This window comes from Botryllus schlosseri, chromosome 15, assembly GCF_051294905.1.
Source record: "Botryllus schlosseri isolate E-star chromosome 15, Bs_hap1, whole genome shotgun sequence".
NCBI classification, from domain to species: domain Eukaryota; kingdom Metazoa; phylum Chordata; class Ascidiacea; order Stolidobranchia; family Styelidae; genus Botryllus; species Botryllus schlosseri.
The window spans coordinates 4,597,249-4,617,156 of NC_137250.1; the positions used below are offsets into that span (position 1 = coordinate 4,597,249).

General features: G+C 40.8%; 2 protein-coding genes across 2 annotated transcripts; both read right to left on the reverse strand.

The window, feature by feature from the left end:
* Positions 1-10,371: 10,371 nt before the first annotated feature.
* LOC145457105 (RAB11-binding protein RELCH homolog) lies at positions 10,372-15,227 on the reverse strand. Its single transcript, XM_080335268.1, has one exon. The coding sequence runs from the start codon at positions 15,225-15,227 to the stop codon at positions 12,063-12,065; it is 3,165 nt and encodes a 1,054-aa protein (XP_080191394.1). The 3' UTR covers positions 10,372-12,062.
* A 38-nt stretch (positions 15,228-15,265) lies between these two features.
* Positions 15,266-18,279, reverse strand: LOC145457106 (TAF6-like RNA polymerase II p300/CBP-associated factor-associated factor 65 kDa subunit 6L). Its single transcript, XM_080335269.1, has one exon. The coding sequence runs from the start codon at positions 17,644-17,646 to the stop codon at positions 16,081-16,083; it is 1,566 nt and encodes a 521-aa protein (XP_080191395.1). The 5' UTR covers positions 17,647-18,279; the 3' UTR covers positions 15,266-16,080.
* Positions 18,280-19,908: the final 1,629 nt, after the last annotated feature.

A 19,908-nucleotide genomic window follows, 5' to 3' on the forward strand; every position in this document is an offset into this window, starting at 1 on the left:
ACTGGTTCTAGGGGTTTATTACTGTATCCTATCGGTCACTCATCGCATTTTGTCAATGCCATTGTCCACGAATAACCGTGTTACTAAAATAGAGCCCATATGATTCGTGATATAATAAATACTACTATTTTGCATGCCTTTTTATAATAATGTATTTGAGTGAAAAACAAGGGTATGGATTTGGTGGTAACATATTGGAATCGTTTGACAGGTCCGACCCGCGAGCGATCAAAACTATTGAATCCCTCCCGCGACCCGAGTTGAGTTTGACACCCCTGGAATAGACTATGGAATTATCAGATTTAAAATATAGTTAGAATTCAAAGTGGGGGTTAAAATTATATCCTTGCAGTAGAGTAGGAAAAGGAGCGCGTCAAAAGAAAGTTGCCGAAAGATTACCGTCGCACATTCTTCTGTCGGGTATCAAAACCAGAGGTGGCCAAAAATGGTCAGGAAAGATAATCACGAAGAAAAGGGGTCACCAACATGCGGTTCGCGAGGTCATAATTTGCGGCCTGCGCTTTGATTTGAGACTTTGGAAGAACGATAAGTGAAGCATTTAACCCTCCTCTCGCGACTGGCGCATGTATGAGCCCTGATCGTACTTTCACGAACACGCTTTACTTAACTTCTGTCTAAATTTTGCATCCTTGCAGCACGCGGGCTCTACGGAATTTGAAAGGTGGCCCGCGACAAGTTTCGAGTTGGCGACCCCTGATGTAAATATATAAGTGGCAATGAGTGGTGGTATGATATGCTTCATTGATCCCGGCCATGTTTTCCTGTTATTATTCGGTATCGCTCATCTGCTGACATAAGGTGCCATTCAACTCAAGTAGGAGTAGAAGTAAGACTGCTTCAAAAGCAGCCGCAAAACTACTTCAAGTAGGCTATAGAATTAGTATAGGCGCTTGCACAAATGCACACGAGTTGAAATGAACAACATAACTTTTATGTCGATTAATTAGCAGTCCGTAATCATCGAATTTCGCGAGTTGACGAACTACATCGCTTCGAAGTATCAAAAGTTATACAGAAATATTTTTCCAATAGATTGCCTCCTGTGTTTGAAGACTTTTTCATACCTGCTAAAAAGGTCTACTTCCATTACACGAGATCCTCGCCAAAGAAAAATATATCTACTTACCCCCACCCAATAGCAATCTAACTGTAAGATATCCATCGACTACTCATCACATCTTGTCGTAATAGGAAAAGGAAAAAATAGTCACGGTGCTGGTTCAGTTAGTTTATTATTGAAGGCAGTGATGTGCTGGTTAATTGGCAGATTCGCAAATATATAGATAGTATACAAAACGTTATAGCTAATTCAGTTGTCGATTATTGTTTCTTTTCCATTTAGTCTGCACCAGAGCTGGATCAATTAGGCTACATAAATTCAGTGCAATTACAATTTAATTACAATTACTCTCTTGTATGCTTCAATTACAATTATAATTACTCCATGCTAAAATTATCAAATTACATTTACCGTTAAACATGCGTAGTTGATTAATCATAAATTCAACTTCAGCAGAGAGGTGCTCTTTATGACAGCCGTAGCGACATAACTAGCAACAATCACAAGCTATTCATGTTTCAAATGTTTACGGACTATTCCTAATCATGAGCAGGACCGTAACTGCCGAACCCCAAACCCCCCGATTCGGGGAGGTCGAGATCGAAGGGGCCCAAGATTATATCGTAAATTAGCATATAATTTACAGAGTTTTGGGTCAGATCATGTCAGGTGGTCCAGAAAAATTTCAACTTATGCCCCCACCATCTCAGATTATCATGGAAATAGGCCTTTTGCAGGACTTCGATCACGTGACTAGGTCGCATAGCAACCACAAATTGGTTAGCAAGCTACCAGAGATGAGCATGGATTAGGATTAGGTTTTGAAAAAACAGGATTTGTGAAATTTTGTCGGATTTGGATTGGATTTGGATTAGACATTTTTTTCAGAACGGATTAGGATTTGGATTGGATTTATCTATTTTGTGGGAGATTGACATGTCGTGTGGCGAATGGCGACAAACTTTCTTCAAATCAGTTATTAATGTACTTATAGTTACTAGGTAATACTGAATCAAGTGGATCGTTGGTTGTAAAAGAAAATTTTCGAATCCCTCCATTGCATAAATTAGTTTTTTTCTGAATTTCCAGTTGGAATCGGATTAGGATTGGACATGGACTTGAATATGAAAAAGTTATGGATTAGGATTTGGATTTGGATTTGAAGGTTCGGATTTGGATTGGATTAGGACATAGAAATTTCAAATCCGCTCATCTCTGCAAGCTACTTTCTCGCGCACCTGCTTCAGTGCTAAATATCGCATATTGTACTGTTGATTTCTAGTTGTAAACGTTTCGTAAATTTGTTGTAGAAGTCATCAGAGATCTACCTATGCTAGATGCCAATCCTGTACAAAGCATATAGAATGATATCGTCAGAATTACGCAGAAATCCGTCGTTAACGTAGCCGTATTTCGGATACAGTATATCATCGTTTTCGGGCTGTAAACGTTTTATATAAAACGCATGTGTCATGGAAATGCGCAAGGATTCAAATATGTTTGATGTCTTTGATTCATGAACTATGTAAACTCCTTGCGTCAAAATGATCGACATTAATAATTGTAGCCGTTATTTGGTACCGTAGTCAACTATGATTTTATGACACAAAATTTGACATTGCAGGACATTGACTGCGTGATATTTATTGCAACATTAAGTTAGGTGTGGATAGTATACTATACTATAGTTGTATTGTAGTGGTAGTGTGTAATCATTGCAGCATTTTGATGATTGATATCGATTCCAATATATATATGATACTTATATTTTTTAAGCCTAGAGACAATGACTGCCAGTTCCAGTACGTTGATGTGTTAGGAATTCATGCCATGTGCTACATACTATATATATATATTAAACATCCTATGCTATTGTATGGCTTCTCAGTTAAACAATTCAAAATATTTAGACCTCTACACATATATTACAAGTTATTGATCATTCTGTCATGCTGCCAAGTGCCACTACCCGAAGAAAAATGATCATCAGCTCCAATTGAGGGTGCAACAAACTGTCCCGAGGCCTGGATTACTTGATTGGTTGCCTGGATTGGATTACTTCACTCTTTGGCACAGTGCAAATATCTTGAGTTTCATGACATGGCTCTACCACATGTATACGAATTGATGATCTGATGGATTATCCCAAGAGAGCCGAACACAGGCAACTAAGAAATTGATGATGCCCTCGTCAAGAATTCAGCCTGGAGCCAATTATTATCACCACATAAAATTCGGTCATGCAGTAGAAGCCTAGGCAGCGTGGTTTCATGCCAACAGAAAATGTCAGCAGATGATCTGGCCACTGACTAACTGTCCTGAACTTCTTTCCCGATGTTGATGTCTGCTTTGAAAATGATATTTCATTTGTGTACAGCAAGACAAGCGCTCTTCCGTAGATGCTATGAATCTGTCTAGACAAGTGGCTGTAGGTAGATGAAAATACATAGGCATAAGAGTCTCGGCAGTTATTGAACTTGATAAGGTTAACATGCATTTTTCTTCAACCATTTCTTATGCTCTGGGTATCGAATGCACAAAAATTAATAAATTGCACTTCTTTCCAAGTTTATTTGTAAATTCAATGAATCAAAGAATATCATAAGTTCAGAATATTACGGAGTCAATGCAAAAGAAACAATGTTCGTCGTCTTTAGAGGATGTTTCTGAGTTGGTTGAACCAATACACAGAGGGGGTCAGCAACGAAGTACTATTTTACCTGAGTACTAGCGTCATTATGAGTTTAGGCTACTTCCACTTCTACTTGACACTTTTTAGGTAGTACTTTTTTGTCAGGTTTGGGATTTTGTCAACTAGAAAGTAGCTTTGGCGCATGATTGCATCCCCTTCAAGCGTGAGGTTGTCATAACAACTGGGCAAAATAGCCCCAGTACCACGGTAACTAAATCAATTTTTGAAAATTGCGCATATTTGTGGTGTCATCACCCTTTTGCGTTGATCAAGAAGATGCAACATGAAATGTTTACAGTTGTCACGTGGCATTAATTTCTAAAACTAAGGGACCCTCAACGTAATCTACTTCATGTAACGAATTTCTTGACTACTTTTCAGAAATTCATTTGTACTTTGTACTTTGGACATGTCCTGGAAGTAATTAGTGCTACTTGTACTGGAGTAGAAATTGAGGCATTACTTCTACTCGGTTCCCAACAATGACCACGTTGACCACCTCTGGGTATAGGATGACCGATCTTGTCACTGCGTTTGAGCTGCTCTAAGAGTTATTTGATAGTTACTTCCCTTAGTTCGCTAAATAGCGCACATATGTGACATCAACTATTTATCAAAATCGCGTGTGATGTGCCAAATCCACTTCAATCGCAGTTGTGAAGTAGTGCTAATAAGATCGGCATTGTATAAGGCAACAATAAAGTGCACTGCATTGCTTAGTCTTGATGGCAGGTTCTCCCAAAAGATACTTCCAATGTGTTCAGCGGCATTTGTTTTATAGCAGCACGCCAGCACCCAAACCAGCAGGTCCCGGCTGCTTCAGTCATATCTTCCATCCAAAATCAGGCTCCACAACAGACAAATAGTTCTGGTTGATCCAACAAATACTCTTACCAGAATATAAACCAATCGCTTCACTTCAAATGCATAAATTTAAGTACATATGATCAGAGTTGAGTACCGTAATACGACTACGTTACCGATGGATTTCTGCGTAATTCTGACGATAACATTCTAAATGCTTTGTACATGATTGACATCTAGCATAGGTGAATCTCTGATGACTTCTACAACAAATTTCCGACACGTTTACAACCAGAAATCAACAGTACAATATGCGATATTTAGCACTGAAGCAGGTGCGCGAGAAAGTAGCTTGCTAACCAATTTGTGGTTGCTATGCGACCTAGTCACGTGATCAAAGTCCTGCAAAAGGCCTATTGGTATGCTTAGAAAACTTTTCTTTCTGAATTCAGAAAAACAAATTTTATGAAAATCGGTCAAGTAAAACTGAAGATGTGGCCGTTCAAAAATTGCTGTTTTTGTGATCGCTCAAGCGGAAAAAATGTCAGAAATTTACACATGTAATTGAAATCTGCTATATTTTGGTCAAATTAGGGCTGTTGAGGGTGACACTTTCACACTTGTTCATTTACATCCTACTTGATACTTTGCCCCCTTCTTTGACACCTGGGGCTGCATAGTCTGACCTTTAACCCCATGATTCTGTTCGCGTCTTCGAAAATCGCTCACGCGTGACGTCATTTTTAATTGCAAATTTCTTTTGACCAAGAGGTGGTGTCATCAAGTGTAAGGTGTCATTGGAAAGCTCCTGATAAGGACTTTCAGAATCAACTATAACATTCCTCGCTATAGAATCATTACATACCATAAGAGTGCCATGAAACTAACCTGCAAATAACATGTTTTAATTGAAAATCTCACCTTTCTCAACATTACACAAACTCTATAAAACAACTAATTTTACTTTTATTCTATATACAATACCTATTGTACTACACACAAGGTAGTCAGTATAACTCAAAACAGATAATTGCCGACATAAATTATGCTGGAAATAATTTTTGAAAACTGAAGAAAAATTTGCTACACAGTACTTCAAAAATGAATCAGAATTCACAACACACGCAATGATAAGATGCAATATTTTATGTATTCTACACAATACATTCGGGCAACGATCAGCACTAAACAATGAAATGGACAATAACAACGAAAATCAATGTAAGCGGGTTGGTAGATTTCATATTATGGTGAGATATCAACTATGCACTTGCACATATCAGATATATATATTTATCTTTGATGATATCTCTTCCAAACTTCTTTGACTTTCAGTGTTGTTTATACACACTCTTTTTGATGCTAACTCGGTCTTCCAACGCCGGCATCATCCTATTGTTTTTGCTGTTTCAAAAAAACTTCACAACTTTTTCAATTTTTTCATCTGAAAGCATCTTCCATTTTTGTGGTGGTGGCAAAGAATAACTCCAGTGTCTTGTTCTTGCTGTTTCGCATCTCTCAACAACCTTCCACTTACTCCAAAAATTTCCGAGATTTTCATTCTTGACCAATTGTTAAGATTTGAATTTTTTGAGGTCTTGTTGAATTAGGGCTATTGTTTTTTCTTATATTTTTGATACGATATTTCAAAAGCAACTTCATTTTCATATTCGTCTTTTCCCGTCCCTACAAATTCTTGAATCTCATCAACATGTAAAACCTAGGCAAGCTTTGTTTCAACATTGAGATTCAATTCTTGTATTTTTTTTTCCGTATCTAATTTTTCGATTTCCATAAAGAGAATGCAGCTTTTACTGGAGATTCACCAACAGCATGAAGACTCTGATATGGGCATTGTTAATATCTCACCATAACATGAAGACTACAATGCATGAGATATTGCATCTTATCATTGCGATAGTTGTGAATTCTGATTAATTTTTGAAGTATTGTGTGTTCACCTCAAACTGTGAAGCAAATTTTCTCCATTATTTTAAAAATGTCTCCCAAAATTATTTCCAGCATAATTTATGTCAGCAATTATCTGTTCTGAGTTATACTGACTACCTTGTGTATAGTACAATAGTAACTGTATATAGAATAAAAGTAAAATTAGTTGTTTTACAGAGTATGTGTAGTGTTAAGAAAGGTGAGATTTTCAATTGAAACATGTTATTTTCAGGTTAGTTGCAGGGCACTCTTATGATATGTAATGATTCTATAGCGAGGAATGTTATAGTTGATTCTGAAAGTCCTTATCAGGAGCTTTCCAATGACACCTTGCACTTGATGACACCACCTCTTGGTCAAAAGAAATTTGCAATTAAAAATGACGTCACGCATGAGCGATTTTCGAAGACATGCGCAGAATCAAAGGGTTAAAGGTCAGACTATGCAACCCCAGGAGTCAAAGTAGGGGGCAAAGTATCTAGTAGGATGTAAATGAACAATTGTGAAAGTGTCATCCTCAACAACCCTAATTTGATCGAATTATGGCAAATCTAAGTTACATGTTTATATTTCTGACAATTTTTCCGCCTGAGCGATCACAAAAATGGCAATTTTTGGACGGTCATACCTTCGGATTTAGTTGACCTTTTTTGTTGAAATTTGGATTTCTGAAATCAGAAAACAAAGCTCTGTAAGCATGCCAATTTTCATGATGTTTCGAGATAGTTGGGATATGGCCTGGACCAAGTGATATGATATTACCCTTTTATGAAATTTAAGCAACTTTTATAAAACAATTTCGCGCTAGGCGCGTTGTACTGCTGTCAAATATCTGGATTATTGGGTAGGCCTACTCCCCCCCCGCCTCAAAAAAAATACGCATGATTTATACAAATAGGCATTTCAGCGTCGGCGATTACCGCGCCACGACGCACCAAGACATATAAAGTTAGACCATGTAACATACGACTCCAAGAAGTGTGCCAGAACGATCGGCGGCGAGAAAACCTGGGCCGAAAAGCACTGGCGTAGCAGCATGTGCGGCCGCCCCTGGCTCTCGCTTGAAATGCCCCCCCCCCCCCCGCTAAGTAGACCGCAGCAAATTTCGACATATATTCATGTTCAAGTAACCTTTTCAATGAAAATTATTACAAATAACATAACGCGTCTCAGCCTCACCGTCCCAACGTTAATAAGTCCAAAAATATTAAAGACAAGAAATAGCGAACGAATATATTTTTGTCAATCTGTCAATCGAACAATTATTACCAACTTAAACAGTTCCTAGGACCGGTTTACCTTCACAGCTATCGCGGTCTGAGCACTGTGCAAATCGTGGCCCAGAGTATAGATCACTAACCTATGGATAGATGGGCAACTTAGTTGTCACACTTGAATTCCCGGACAAGCCTCCTGCCGAGACAACTAAGAGCAGCATAATTGGTCATGGCCATGGCCATCCTATGGTTGGCCAGGCCCTCCGAGCGCTCAAATTTACCAATACTGATCTTAATCGAAAGCGGGGCCTACGATACTTAAGGCCTCGTCGAAAGCTATTGTTGCCCTGATTCCAGAAATACAATTTAAATGTTGGTCAGAAAATCGGCATTGTTCCGAATAATCGCTCGATATAATTTCCATTATCATGGTCAATTGGTCATCGTGTTGCGGCACTCCGATTGTTAGGAACAATCGGCCTTGACGGCTATTTTGGAATGGTTCTATTGCTATGTTACATATTCGGAATCAACGCGACACTTCATCATCATCATCATCATTGGTTTATTAGCAATTTTATCAGTTCAATACACCACAAAAATGCGATACAATGAATAGACAGGAAGATGTCGAAGCGACTTGGATTTGTCAATGGAATCGGACACCCACCTTGGCCTAGGCGTAGTAAAGAGGAGGCATGCACACTGAATGAAAGTAAAGAATACAGTATAGAAAAAGAAAGCGACAAGAAATAGGGCGGCATGTCATGGGAAGCGAGATCGATAGGTCAGTCGTGGTCCGGTAATCTTGAGGATGGACTGTATTTATTTAGTAGTAATTGCTTGTATTTCGACTTGAATGTGGACATGCTCGTCGACTGCCGGATGGCCGGCGGGATACTGTTCCACACATCAGGTCCGACATATTTGATGGAGCAATGATCTTTTCGGTCGATCATATGATATTTGGACGACGTGGACGCGCGTGTGTTGTACTTGTGCGCTTTTGATTCAGAGGTAAAGAAGTCATTGAAATATTCGGGGCAACGACCGCAGTGAAACTGATACATAAACTTGGCGATTTCTAGTTTCCGCATATCTTCTATGTTTAGGACGCCGAATCTCTTCAGCAGCGACTTATTGGATGGGCAGCCAGGCCCCTTTGGGGCCCTAGCTATGATTCGGAGCACTTTATGCTGTAGTTTCTGCAGTGGCTTTCTGCACTAGCTTTCGATTGAGAACAGTTTGATTACATTTTAGCTCACGGGACGCCAGCTATAGGACTACCAATTACGCTGCTTTTAGCCGGCTGTGTACACTGTGCATGTGCAGTTGTGCACTGTGCAGCCTCATTTTGCCGCCCCCTGGAGCCTGCCACCCCTGGCGCAGAGCCAGAACCGCCAAGTGGCTGCTACGCCACTACCTTTAAAGGACTGCCGTTATGCTGACCGAAAACTTTGATATATACATAGGCCTATATGTTTAATTGCCAATAGGTGCCTAAATGGCTGGCGCCGAATGTTCCTGTCCTGGCAATCTGAACCCCACAAGACAAATGCCTACCCGCAAGGAAAATTTAATTGCCAATGAAGAAATACCAATTTGAAAGCGTGCGCGCCTCTTAGTTTAGTAGGCTACGTTTGGGCGGTTTCGATATCTTGGGACATAGCAGACAGTAGGTCACGAAACAACATCATGTAATGAAGTTATTATACCGCCCGAATATGTTTAATTATTATTTACGCGCGCTACAGTTTCCAAGACACCTCATTCAGCTGGGAAGCGAGTGGCGCAGTTGGTCAAACACTGCGGCCACGACACCAATGGTTGCTGGTTCGAGTTGCGAGTGATATGTCGTAAATTGGTACAGAAGTGACGCTCCGGAGGGTATTTCGGAGCGAAAAACGCTATATTGAGCTCCGAACGGAAAGATGACCTTTTTTTTCTTTTTAAGTGAACCGGTCATAAAGTAGGTAAAATTCACCGGTTTTTGAGAATTCTACTCCAGTTGTGCAAGTCTCAAATTTCTGAAAAAGTGTCCTCTTTTTAGATTTCCAAAATATGGTAAGCCTATGGTAGGATCAACAATGTCAAGTAACAATGGACTTTCGTATGCAGCTGATTAAAGAAACGGAGCTGAAGAAAATCCTCGTTTTCAGAGTATCATATGGTCGAGTTGAAAGTGGAGTCGCTAAGGTTGTCGACGACTCGACTACAGAAATGATCAATTCTAGGATCCGGCTTTCAAGAAGTCAGATCAGACCAATATCAGCCGATCAGACTGAGATATAATTATGCCACTCAACACTACACTACACTGAACCCGCGAGTACTGTTCAAAGGCAACTTGCCCCAATGGAAAAAGTAGGTATTGAATCTGTTACTAACCATAGGCTTACTCAGCCAACACTGCAGCTGAGCTTATTTAGGACCGAAACACTCAACACTACACTGAACCCGTGAGTACTGTTAGGCAACTTGCCCCAATGGAAAAAGTAGGTATTGAATCTGTTACTAACCGTAACCATAGGCTTACTCAGCCAACACCGTAACTGAGCTTATTAAAGGACCAAAATCCACGCCACACACACCTGAATATGCCTGATTGACCAATCTACGAATAACGATTTTGATAATCTGTTTTGTAATCATCTCACAATTGAATCAAGCACTTTATTGCAAGGCACTACATGCGGTAAAAGGCCATCATTCACAATGACAGGAACTCAAAAACTGAAACATCTACAATCTTGATACCAATACCAATGGATTTGAAGAAGATGAAGTGCATATGAGTTGATGATACAAATAAGTAATCTCAAAATAAGCGATAATCCAAATCCATATACAATACACTTCATCAGACACATGGAACCCGTTTTGTAAGAAGTGGATAGCCATCTGGGTTTGACAGATCGTTCCTGCGAATAAATCAGGGATATCTAGATATCCATGGAATAAATCTCCTTACATTAATACATTGTTATACTGGATAAGTGCTTTCGTCAACATCATTGAAAATAGTACAGGTATTGTAGTTACTTGCGGAGGTCAGTAACGAAGTACATCTACTTTTTGGGAGTACTCAAGTATGTTCAACCTACTTGCACTGCTAACCAAAGGGATTCTGTTTCAGCTTATTTCCCTGGCTACTTCAGATTTTGACCAAGGTTGTAATGACTGGAGTCGCGATTTTTTGGTGACTCAACTCGAGTAAATTCCTGTATTGGCTCGATTTATACTCGAGACACTGAGCATGACTCGAGACTAGTAAGGCAAAGACAGACATTTCAGTGCAACTTTGAAGAATAGTAAAGTGACCACATCATTAATATTTTGTCTATCAGTCCTGATATTGGAAAATAGGGCCAGAAACTGTCAAAACTGAGGAAAATTAATATAGTTTAAATGTGAGCCATTCTATATCACTCGGGCAGAGTTGAAAAAAGTGGGTAGAACCAGATTGAACTGAACATAATGACTTGGTCACCTGCTCGAGTCAAAACATTACGACTCGGACTCGACCGTCTACTCTACTAGCTGGCTAGGAGTCGGATTTGACTCAGTGGCGAATTAAAAATCACTCAACTTGACTCGAAGTCAAAACTATAAAAGTTAGATTGACTTGTGACTTGGTTACAACCCCGATTTTGACGCCTTTACACTTTGAAAAGTAGAAAGTAGTTTTTTGATCACTGTATCACTTTTGTGAGAGAATGTCATAACAACAAGGAGAAATAACCCTGTTTCACGGTATCTGAATATGCTTTTGAAAATTTCACCTATTTTGAAGTCCGATTTAGTCGCAAAGATGCACTTCAAATCAAAAATCTTATACCAATTAGTTCAAAAGATGTCCCTGATCAAATGTCATCTGCATACAGTGATACTTCATTTTGAAACCAGACTATCAGCGGAATACTGGAGCAGCAAGAGTGATTTAGAGCACCTCACAGTCATACAGTTAAGAACACCTTTCACATTGAAACTGTAACCAACTCGATGTACTTCAAAATGTGTAGCTAAGGGCGTAAGTTAGTAGTAGGTAACGGAAGCATGTAAATGTAATATGTAAATATCATTTGGTACTAGGCCTACTATGAACATCTCGCCCATACGATGCATCTGCACGAGCTGCACAAAAATGTCAGAGCGATGTCGTTGGCGTTATATCACACACCATCATTCGGGATCAAATCTTAATACCAGTCAATCGACTTATGATAAGAAGCTTGAGATCGCTAGCAGATTGGAAATGCACCAGTTTTCATAATCATAATGTCATTGGCGTTTATCGTGGTCCAGAACCAACAGCGCCTCAAAAAAACTTGTTATAAAATTTAGATTTCGCGCCCGACTGCGTCAAATTCGTCTCTAAGATAGGATTTGACGTCCGCTGTTCCAACTTCACTTCCATGTCCTTTATTAACTTTTCCACTCTCGCGACATGCTCGGAATGTATCTTATCCATATCTTGCAGTAGGCAACGCAGGCCAGGCAGAAAGGCACTTTGCAGTAGGCCGTCGGGAATGTAGCAAAACGATATGTTGGTATAAGCGTTCATTAGCTCTAAAGCAATGTCGCTTCTTTTAGTTCTGTTTATTTCATGATTGTTTTTCGCGGCCATGGCCGCTAGATGCAGTAACACGAAATCGTTGCAGAACTTGGGGTCCGCTTTAGGAGTTACGTCACCCAAGACTTTAATCATAGCCACGTTCATTGCGTGATAAGACACAGACATGTCGGCAGGTGATAAAAACGCTCCGAATTGATCAATGACTCTGTCGATGATATCGTCTCCTGCGTCTGAACATTGCATCAGTTCTCCAAATCCTTTCAATGTAGAAATTTGAACGATGTCTTCTTTGTCTTCAGCAAGAGACAGAAGACCAGGTAATACCTTTGTCTGTAGTAAATGTCCTTCCACTTCAGGCACAGCCATGACTTGAAATAAATCCGCAGCTGCAGATCTAACGTATTTCGACGCGTGAGTCATGCAATTCCACAGTACGTCCAGAATCAGAGTATGAAAAATATTGTCTTTATTGCGAAGGTCAACAAACGACGCCCGTATACTTGCTAACGGCGCATATGATATCGATAGGCCAATTAATGCTTCGTTCAAGAATTCGGAAAGTTGATTTGACTCTTCAACCATGTGAATATTTGCTAGTACACCGCAAGTGTATGTGTGTAACAGTGGTGTCGCCAGCGCGATTTCATCTATTGACACGTCTTTCTTCAAATCATTTTCCGTTGATCGAACCATGTCGAATTTCTGGCCATTAAGGTGATTTTTCGCAAATTCCACTCCAAACAGTTTCACAAGCGACGAGAACAGTTCGCTCATCGCGCTCACGCATTCCGAATTCTCCATTTTGATGCGTTTCACCAAATTCACAAGCCTCGGAACGAAATGGTACAAGCAAGACGACAGTTCTGTAGAGCAGTTCACATTCCTTTGCGAGACATGGATATAATACTGTCGGTACAAGTTCAAATATTCCGTCTCGCTATCAAAGATCCAGTTCAAATGGTACGTTTCATCATCAAAGGTAACCAGTGGACAGATATCTTCAAGAGGTGTATCGTCCTCTATCGCAGGCATTGACTTCAACACAGTGCATAGCAATCCGGGTAATAATGAGTGCAAATTTTCCAAAGCGATAAGAAAAAGTGGAGTGGCGGTCTTCAAGTGTTGGTCATGATCGCCGGTAGCGTTGTCCAAAATATTTTCCAAATCTTTCACAAATTCGTCTAGCAAATGATCGAAAAACTTTCCTAGCTGCCGAGACCAGCATCCGAGCACCGGAAGAATGTAACGGCAAGACGCCTGATGAACTGACCACGCGTGGTCGTTTGCTAACTTTTTGCATAGTTGGTACAGTTGCGAGTATTTTTCGTTTTCGTCGAGAATAGATACAAGTACTGCAAGGGATTTAACGATCGCCAAACGTACCTTTTCGTTGCTTTCCTCTTGCTCCATCTGCTGTAAGATTGACGGCAGCAGGGAGCTTCGCATTTCAGGCCGAAGCAAAGGGGCGATCGCGCCGCACGCCTCCGCAACTAGATGCCTTCTCTCCAGAAACTTATGACCAATCTGCTCCCAAAACTGAGGCAAAACGTCTTCTTCAGTCTGCGCGAAACCAACAATCTTAGCGTACGCGACGCATCCCGACAAAATCACTTGCCGCTGTTGTTTGTTAGGCTTTTCCATCAAATTGAATAAGTGATGCAGCAAATCGTACCTCAACGCCGGGTCTTCTTGCATAGCCGCGGTAGATAACAATATCGGTATCAGTTTGTCGCGATTTTCCAAGTCCATACAGAAGATAATGTTAGGAAGGGAATTCGTGAGCGATGATATGAGCTCTGCCGATGTAGACGCTACTTTTGACGTCTCTTTAAACAGCCAGGTATTTGAGCTGTCCCAAAATGAGTACAGTTCATTCCACAAGACAGAGTGAATTTTATTATCTGATTTTGCCCGCACTGAATCCGTTCTCTGGTCTTGCCGTATATTACTATCTGGTAGTTGAGATAAAACGCTCATGCTTTGCGCGTTTTCCAACTCTTTATTCAAGGTATCATTGGTCGCGGTTAAATTCGAAACTTCGTTTTGAAGCCTCTCGATTTCATCTTTGAAGAAAAGTATTTGGTTTTCTGCTTCTGAAACAAATGTGTCGGTTTGCGTCTCAGCATCGCGCATGCAAGACTTTTTTATAATGGTGACCGAATAGTCCTGGAAAAGCTTCAGCAAGCTAGGCGGTTTCGACATATTCAAGCCGACGTCGTCCCAATCTTCAAAATCTTGATCGTCAATCTCTTCCGCGAGCGTTATCGACGATATCTTATACCCGTTTTGCAGCAAATATTCGTTAACCAGGTAATTCATGGCGCGCTTCAGTAACGGATTTGATGAAGTTTCGGTGGACGCATCCCGGCAATCATGCGTATCTGCATCAGATTTTTCATCCCTAACTTCCATTTTGAGGAAGGAATCTTCGTCTATTGCGCCCGTAAGACTCGCACGTAGACTTTTTATAGTTTCGTGCGCCTGCCGCAATTCAAACTCGAGCACGGCGACTTTGTCATCCACGGCTGTGCCATCGTCTGAATGCGCCAAGTCCAAAGACTCAAAAGTGCTAATGCTACTAGTTCTGTATAGAGTACCCGAAGTTCCGACAGTGGTGGTTCCTTGCTGTACAAAATTACCAGGATTGGAAAAGTAATTTCGGAGGCTAGCTAATTCGCGGCCGTTTTCGAGCAGTTCCATGTGAAACTCAAGAGCCGTCAACACAAGTCCTTTGTCAAGCAGGTATGTGGCTATCGCATCTGGGCTGACTTTCGGCATCAATTCACTGACTACCTCTGGATCGTGATCGATGTCAACGTCTTCAAATTCATCATTAGGGATATTAGAATCTTCATCCACCTCATCACCTTGATAATATTCCGAGAAGGGGTTATTTGTGTCGTCCATGATGAAAGAACTTAATACTAAACCGATTTATCTACATACTGTAAAAAATGTTGTTAAACAATCTTGCATAATCACTATCATGACTTCCAGTTAAACAAATTTTTAAATTTACAATTGTATACTAAATGTATAGTATATTCATATTGAAATGAACCCGAATATTTGTGACTGACACTCGTCAGGGGTAATCGTCAGCAACTAGTGGAGAATGGGAAAGAACAGCATACATCAACAATCGTGTCACAAAATGTGATGTCACCGTCATGAAATTTCGAATAAGAGAGAGTTCGATGTACTATTTTTGGTACACGATCTCCTTTTGACACAGACTTTGCTGGTGTATTTTGAAAAAGTCGACCCAAGGCACACAAATGAAAGTCTGAACGGCCCCTTCTGACAACGCGAAATCTGTGGTTTCAATCATTTTTCGCACAAGCGTGATTGTCGAACAGATGCTTGCCGATGGCAGAATTTATAGCCTTAGTTTGCTTCGCATCCATTGACGAGATGAGCCAAGTACATTGAACGCTCTCTTATTCAAAATTTCATGCTGGTGACGTCATATTTTGTGATACCGGTACGGTTGTTGGTATACAATATTCTTTACTAGTTGCTAACGATTACGAGTGTGAGCCAAAAATATTCGGGTTCATCTCAATATAAATATAGGCTACTATTCGATTGTATATTGAAGTTCTGTAGCTCCGAGAAGCTCCTCAAATTATGATGTGCGATAAACCATACAAAATTGTTACTGGGATCCATAAAAGAGGGCGGAGAAAAACAAACAGTAGCCTATTACGCAATGATATTTGGCAAATTGCAGGAATTGCAAGAGAAAAAGTTGAATTGGTTAAATTACGAGATCAGCAAGGTCCACGCATGTTCGCTTTCTACGCACAACATAATTCGAACGAGATCTGCCGATGAAATTAAGATTCAATGTTAAAGCAAAATAACGGCTGTGGCAATATGGCGTCTTCAATATTGCAGGATTGCTATGGTAACGACGAACTGATATTGATATATTTCTACTGGGTAATTTACCAGGGGCAAACGCAACAGATCTCCTACATGTCGGAAATCCATTCCCAAGCCGAGCCGGCTTGGCAATGATTGGTTGCACTTGAACATTGTTCAGATTATCGCGACGCTCATTCCCAGCAATTTGCATGTTGGTCGGGAATCGTAAAGCCAATGAGTCACCGAATAATTCTACCATTTCAGAATAAAACGTAGAATTCCAATATTGGGCGGTGCCCGTCATGTCACACGTGTAAACCATTTGCAGAGAATTAAGCAATTCACCAACTACTTTGAACGCGTCTTCTTTCACACTCATATTATCCGTATATCCATTTTCTTCCAACAACATTTTCAGTGAGGTATGGTAGTAATTTGATAAGTTCGGAAATAACAGAGACTTGACTGTTCCAACTCCGAGTGCATTGATAACGACGATTGCACCATAATGAGAGCAAAGGGGTCTTGTCGGGTCTTGCAATATTTTGTTAACAGATTCAGAAATAAAACTTTCAAAATTGCTATCGGTCAAGCCATGATTTTTGACCAAATAAGATAGTATTCTACTACCATAGTTCCTAACCTTCCAATGGTCATTGATAGGGTTTATAGACGCAGTCAGCGGTTCTAATACACAGTACAAAACAGATGACGCTAAAGGTCGGAGGTACCCGAGAAGACATATATTCGGATTGCTTACCAACGCAAAAACTGTCTGCAGAAGTACAAACAGTTGATCAATATCGTGACTGACGGCTTTCACATTGAAAGCGAAATTGACAAAGTAAGGTACTAACGGGAAAATCTTGCTGTTTTTGCGAAGATCGTGCAGAGCTGCGTTTCTGACAGTTATATTATCGCCCAAAATCGCACTGACAGTGCTCGCATAATATCCATGCAATGCTTCTGGAAGAACTTTATCATCATCTGACTTCTGAATGGAAGTCGATTGTCCGTCAATGTGAATCCATTCTGACGATATGATGGGATTGGAGTATTCCGTCTTGACAGTCTGGTTCATAGTAGCAATCTCCCCAGCAATAACATTATCATCATGAATGAAATATAGGCTATCACGACTATCATTGTCTTGAACACAAACAAACTCATCTTCTTCGCTATCAATGTCCATCACAGGCGGAACACTCAATAAATGCAAAGCTTTCGAGATGTCGCTTGTTTTCAGACACTTTCTACGACTTCGTTTCATGAACTGAGCCGAAAGGTTTATCACCTCTCGCAGACGATATGTGGCATCTTCGGCCAGCTCTGCCATGATATCATCAGACAAGCTTCCAACGTCCGAAATATCCACGATTCTTTCCACTGACAGCTTGCTCATACACGCAAATTTCTTCTCGTCGCCCATGACTATACCGCTATATATATGCCGCATAAATTCACTGAAAATTAAATTGAGAGAGGGTTTGAGTCACTGAGTCATTTCTTTGGGAAATTGATATTGAACAGGTAAGACAGCCTAACTATGATAATTAATGTAATTACCAAGAAAATTTCATGGCAGGCATTCAATCAAGCACTAGCCTAGCCCAGTGCTGGCTACGCCACGATTAGTAGTGATGATTCTGACCACGTTGGAATCCCGATAGCATACATTTAGCGTACGGTAGGCCTAATATATTTGGCAGAGCGCAGAGTTGAAACCAAGTCACAAATCCATCTCACTCTTCTCGAGTAAGTCGAGTGATTTTTAATACACCACCGGGCTAAGTCTTGAGTAGTAGTCAGCGAGCAGAGGGTCTATTCCGAACGATATACTGTTGTGACTCGAGTCCGCGTCCAAGTCATTGCGTTGACTGCTCAGTTTCAAGTTAAAGTCTTTGTTAAACCCTGATTGGAATCTCCGTCCTTTTTTTGAAATAAATCCTGCGTGATAGAAGCTTTTTTCGCGTGACAGAGTCAACTTTGCGGCGTGTTGCGGCGTGACAAGCAAGGTTACTGACTTCAAATGACTGTGTTAAGCCAGTGACAGGAGATCAGAAGCTAATGGTTAACAACTGGTAAGGTGGAAGTACTTTAGGCACTTCTTCGTTATTCCCCACACATCCAGAAGTGATCACCATGAAACCAATAAATGATTCCCATGAACATGTGAAATTTTATAGACGTCAAAATGAATTGTTTTTCGCGTTGGGGTGGGATAGACGGATATTAGGGTTGAGGAGAGGGGAGATATTAGGGTTGGGGGAGAGGGGGATGTTAGGGTTAGGTTAGGGTTATGATTAGGGTTAGGGGAGGTGGGATATTAGGGTTAGGGGAGGTGGAATATTAGGGTTAGGGGAGGTGGGATATTAGGGTTGGGGGAGGTGGGATATTAGGGTTAGGGGTTTGGTTAGGGTTAGGGGAGGTGGAATATTAGGGTTAGTGGAGGTGGGATATTAGGGTTAGGGGTTAGGGTTAGGTTAGGGTTATGATTAGGGTTAGGGGAGGTGGGATGTTAGGGGACGTGAATATTAGGGTTGAGGGAGAGGGTGATGTTAGGGGAGGCGGGATTTAGGGTTGGAGAGAGGGGGATGTTAGGGTTGGGGAGAGGGGTGATATTAGGGTTGGAGAAGAGGGTTGGGGACATGATATCCCACCTCCCCTAATCCTAACCTAACCCTAATATCCCACCTCCCCTAACCCTAATATCCCACCTCCCTTAACCCTAATATTCCACCTCCCCTAACCCTAATATCCCACCTCCCCTAACCCTAATCATAACCCTAACCCTCCTAACCCTAACATCCCCCTCTCCCCCAACCCTAATATCTTCCCTCTCCTCAACCCTAATATCCGTCTATCCCACCCCAACGCGAAAAACAATTCATTTTGACGTTTATAAATTTTTCTGTTTATGTTCATGGGGAAACATTTATTGGTGTCATGGGGATCATTTTTTCGATGTGTGGGGAATAACGAAGAAGTGCCGTACTTTACCAACAGACAGTAATCAACAGATCCTGGCTTGAGGATTAGGTCAAAACATTATATACCACATAATAACTGGAATATAGCATTTGAGGTGGCTGAGAACATTGACTTTTTTTAAATTTTTTTTTTTAATGAAATCAACGACCCGTGGCGGCGTGACCGCGTGCAACTGGCGACCAAGTCGGCGTGATCCTGCGTGCCTTGGACACCGATTCCATACTGGCAAACCACTTTTTATAACTGGTTATGGTGATAACGAATGGTTCGCACCAAAAAATATACTAATTTTCCTCCCTTTTAACAGTTCCTGGTCGCATTTTCAAGTAGCCTACCAGTGTCCAGTACTGATAGGCGAAATACCGAGAGTGTGGTTACTTTAATTTAATACTATTCTTCGAAATTACAATGGAATGTCGGTCTTTGGGTCTTGGCCATCGCCGTCTGAGACACGAGTCATATGACTTGGCCCGAGTCATGTGCAATGACTCGAGTCCAAGTCGAGTCAATACACATCTTGACTCGAGTCGAGTAATAGAAAATGACTCGAGTCAAGTTGAGTACGGTATTTAGAAAATCGCAACTCGAGCTCGAGTCATTGCAACCCTGATAATTGGTGTGGTAAGACAGTTCCAAATATCACACCGTGTGTGCAGGGAGGAGAATCTGTTGGTGTGCACGAGAAGCCGATTGCAGGGACTCTGAGTAGCAAAATTGGCCAATGGCC

Coding starts and splice junctions, on each gene's coding strand:
- LOC145457105 (XM_080335268.1), bottom strand. CDS start 15,227: ATGGACGACACAAATAACCCCTTCTCGGAATATTATCAAGGTGATGAG.
- LOC145457106 (XM_080335269.1), bottom strand. CDS start 17,646: ATGCGGCATATATATAGCGGTATAGTCATGGGCGACGAGAAGAAATTT.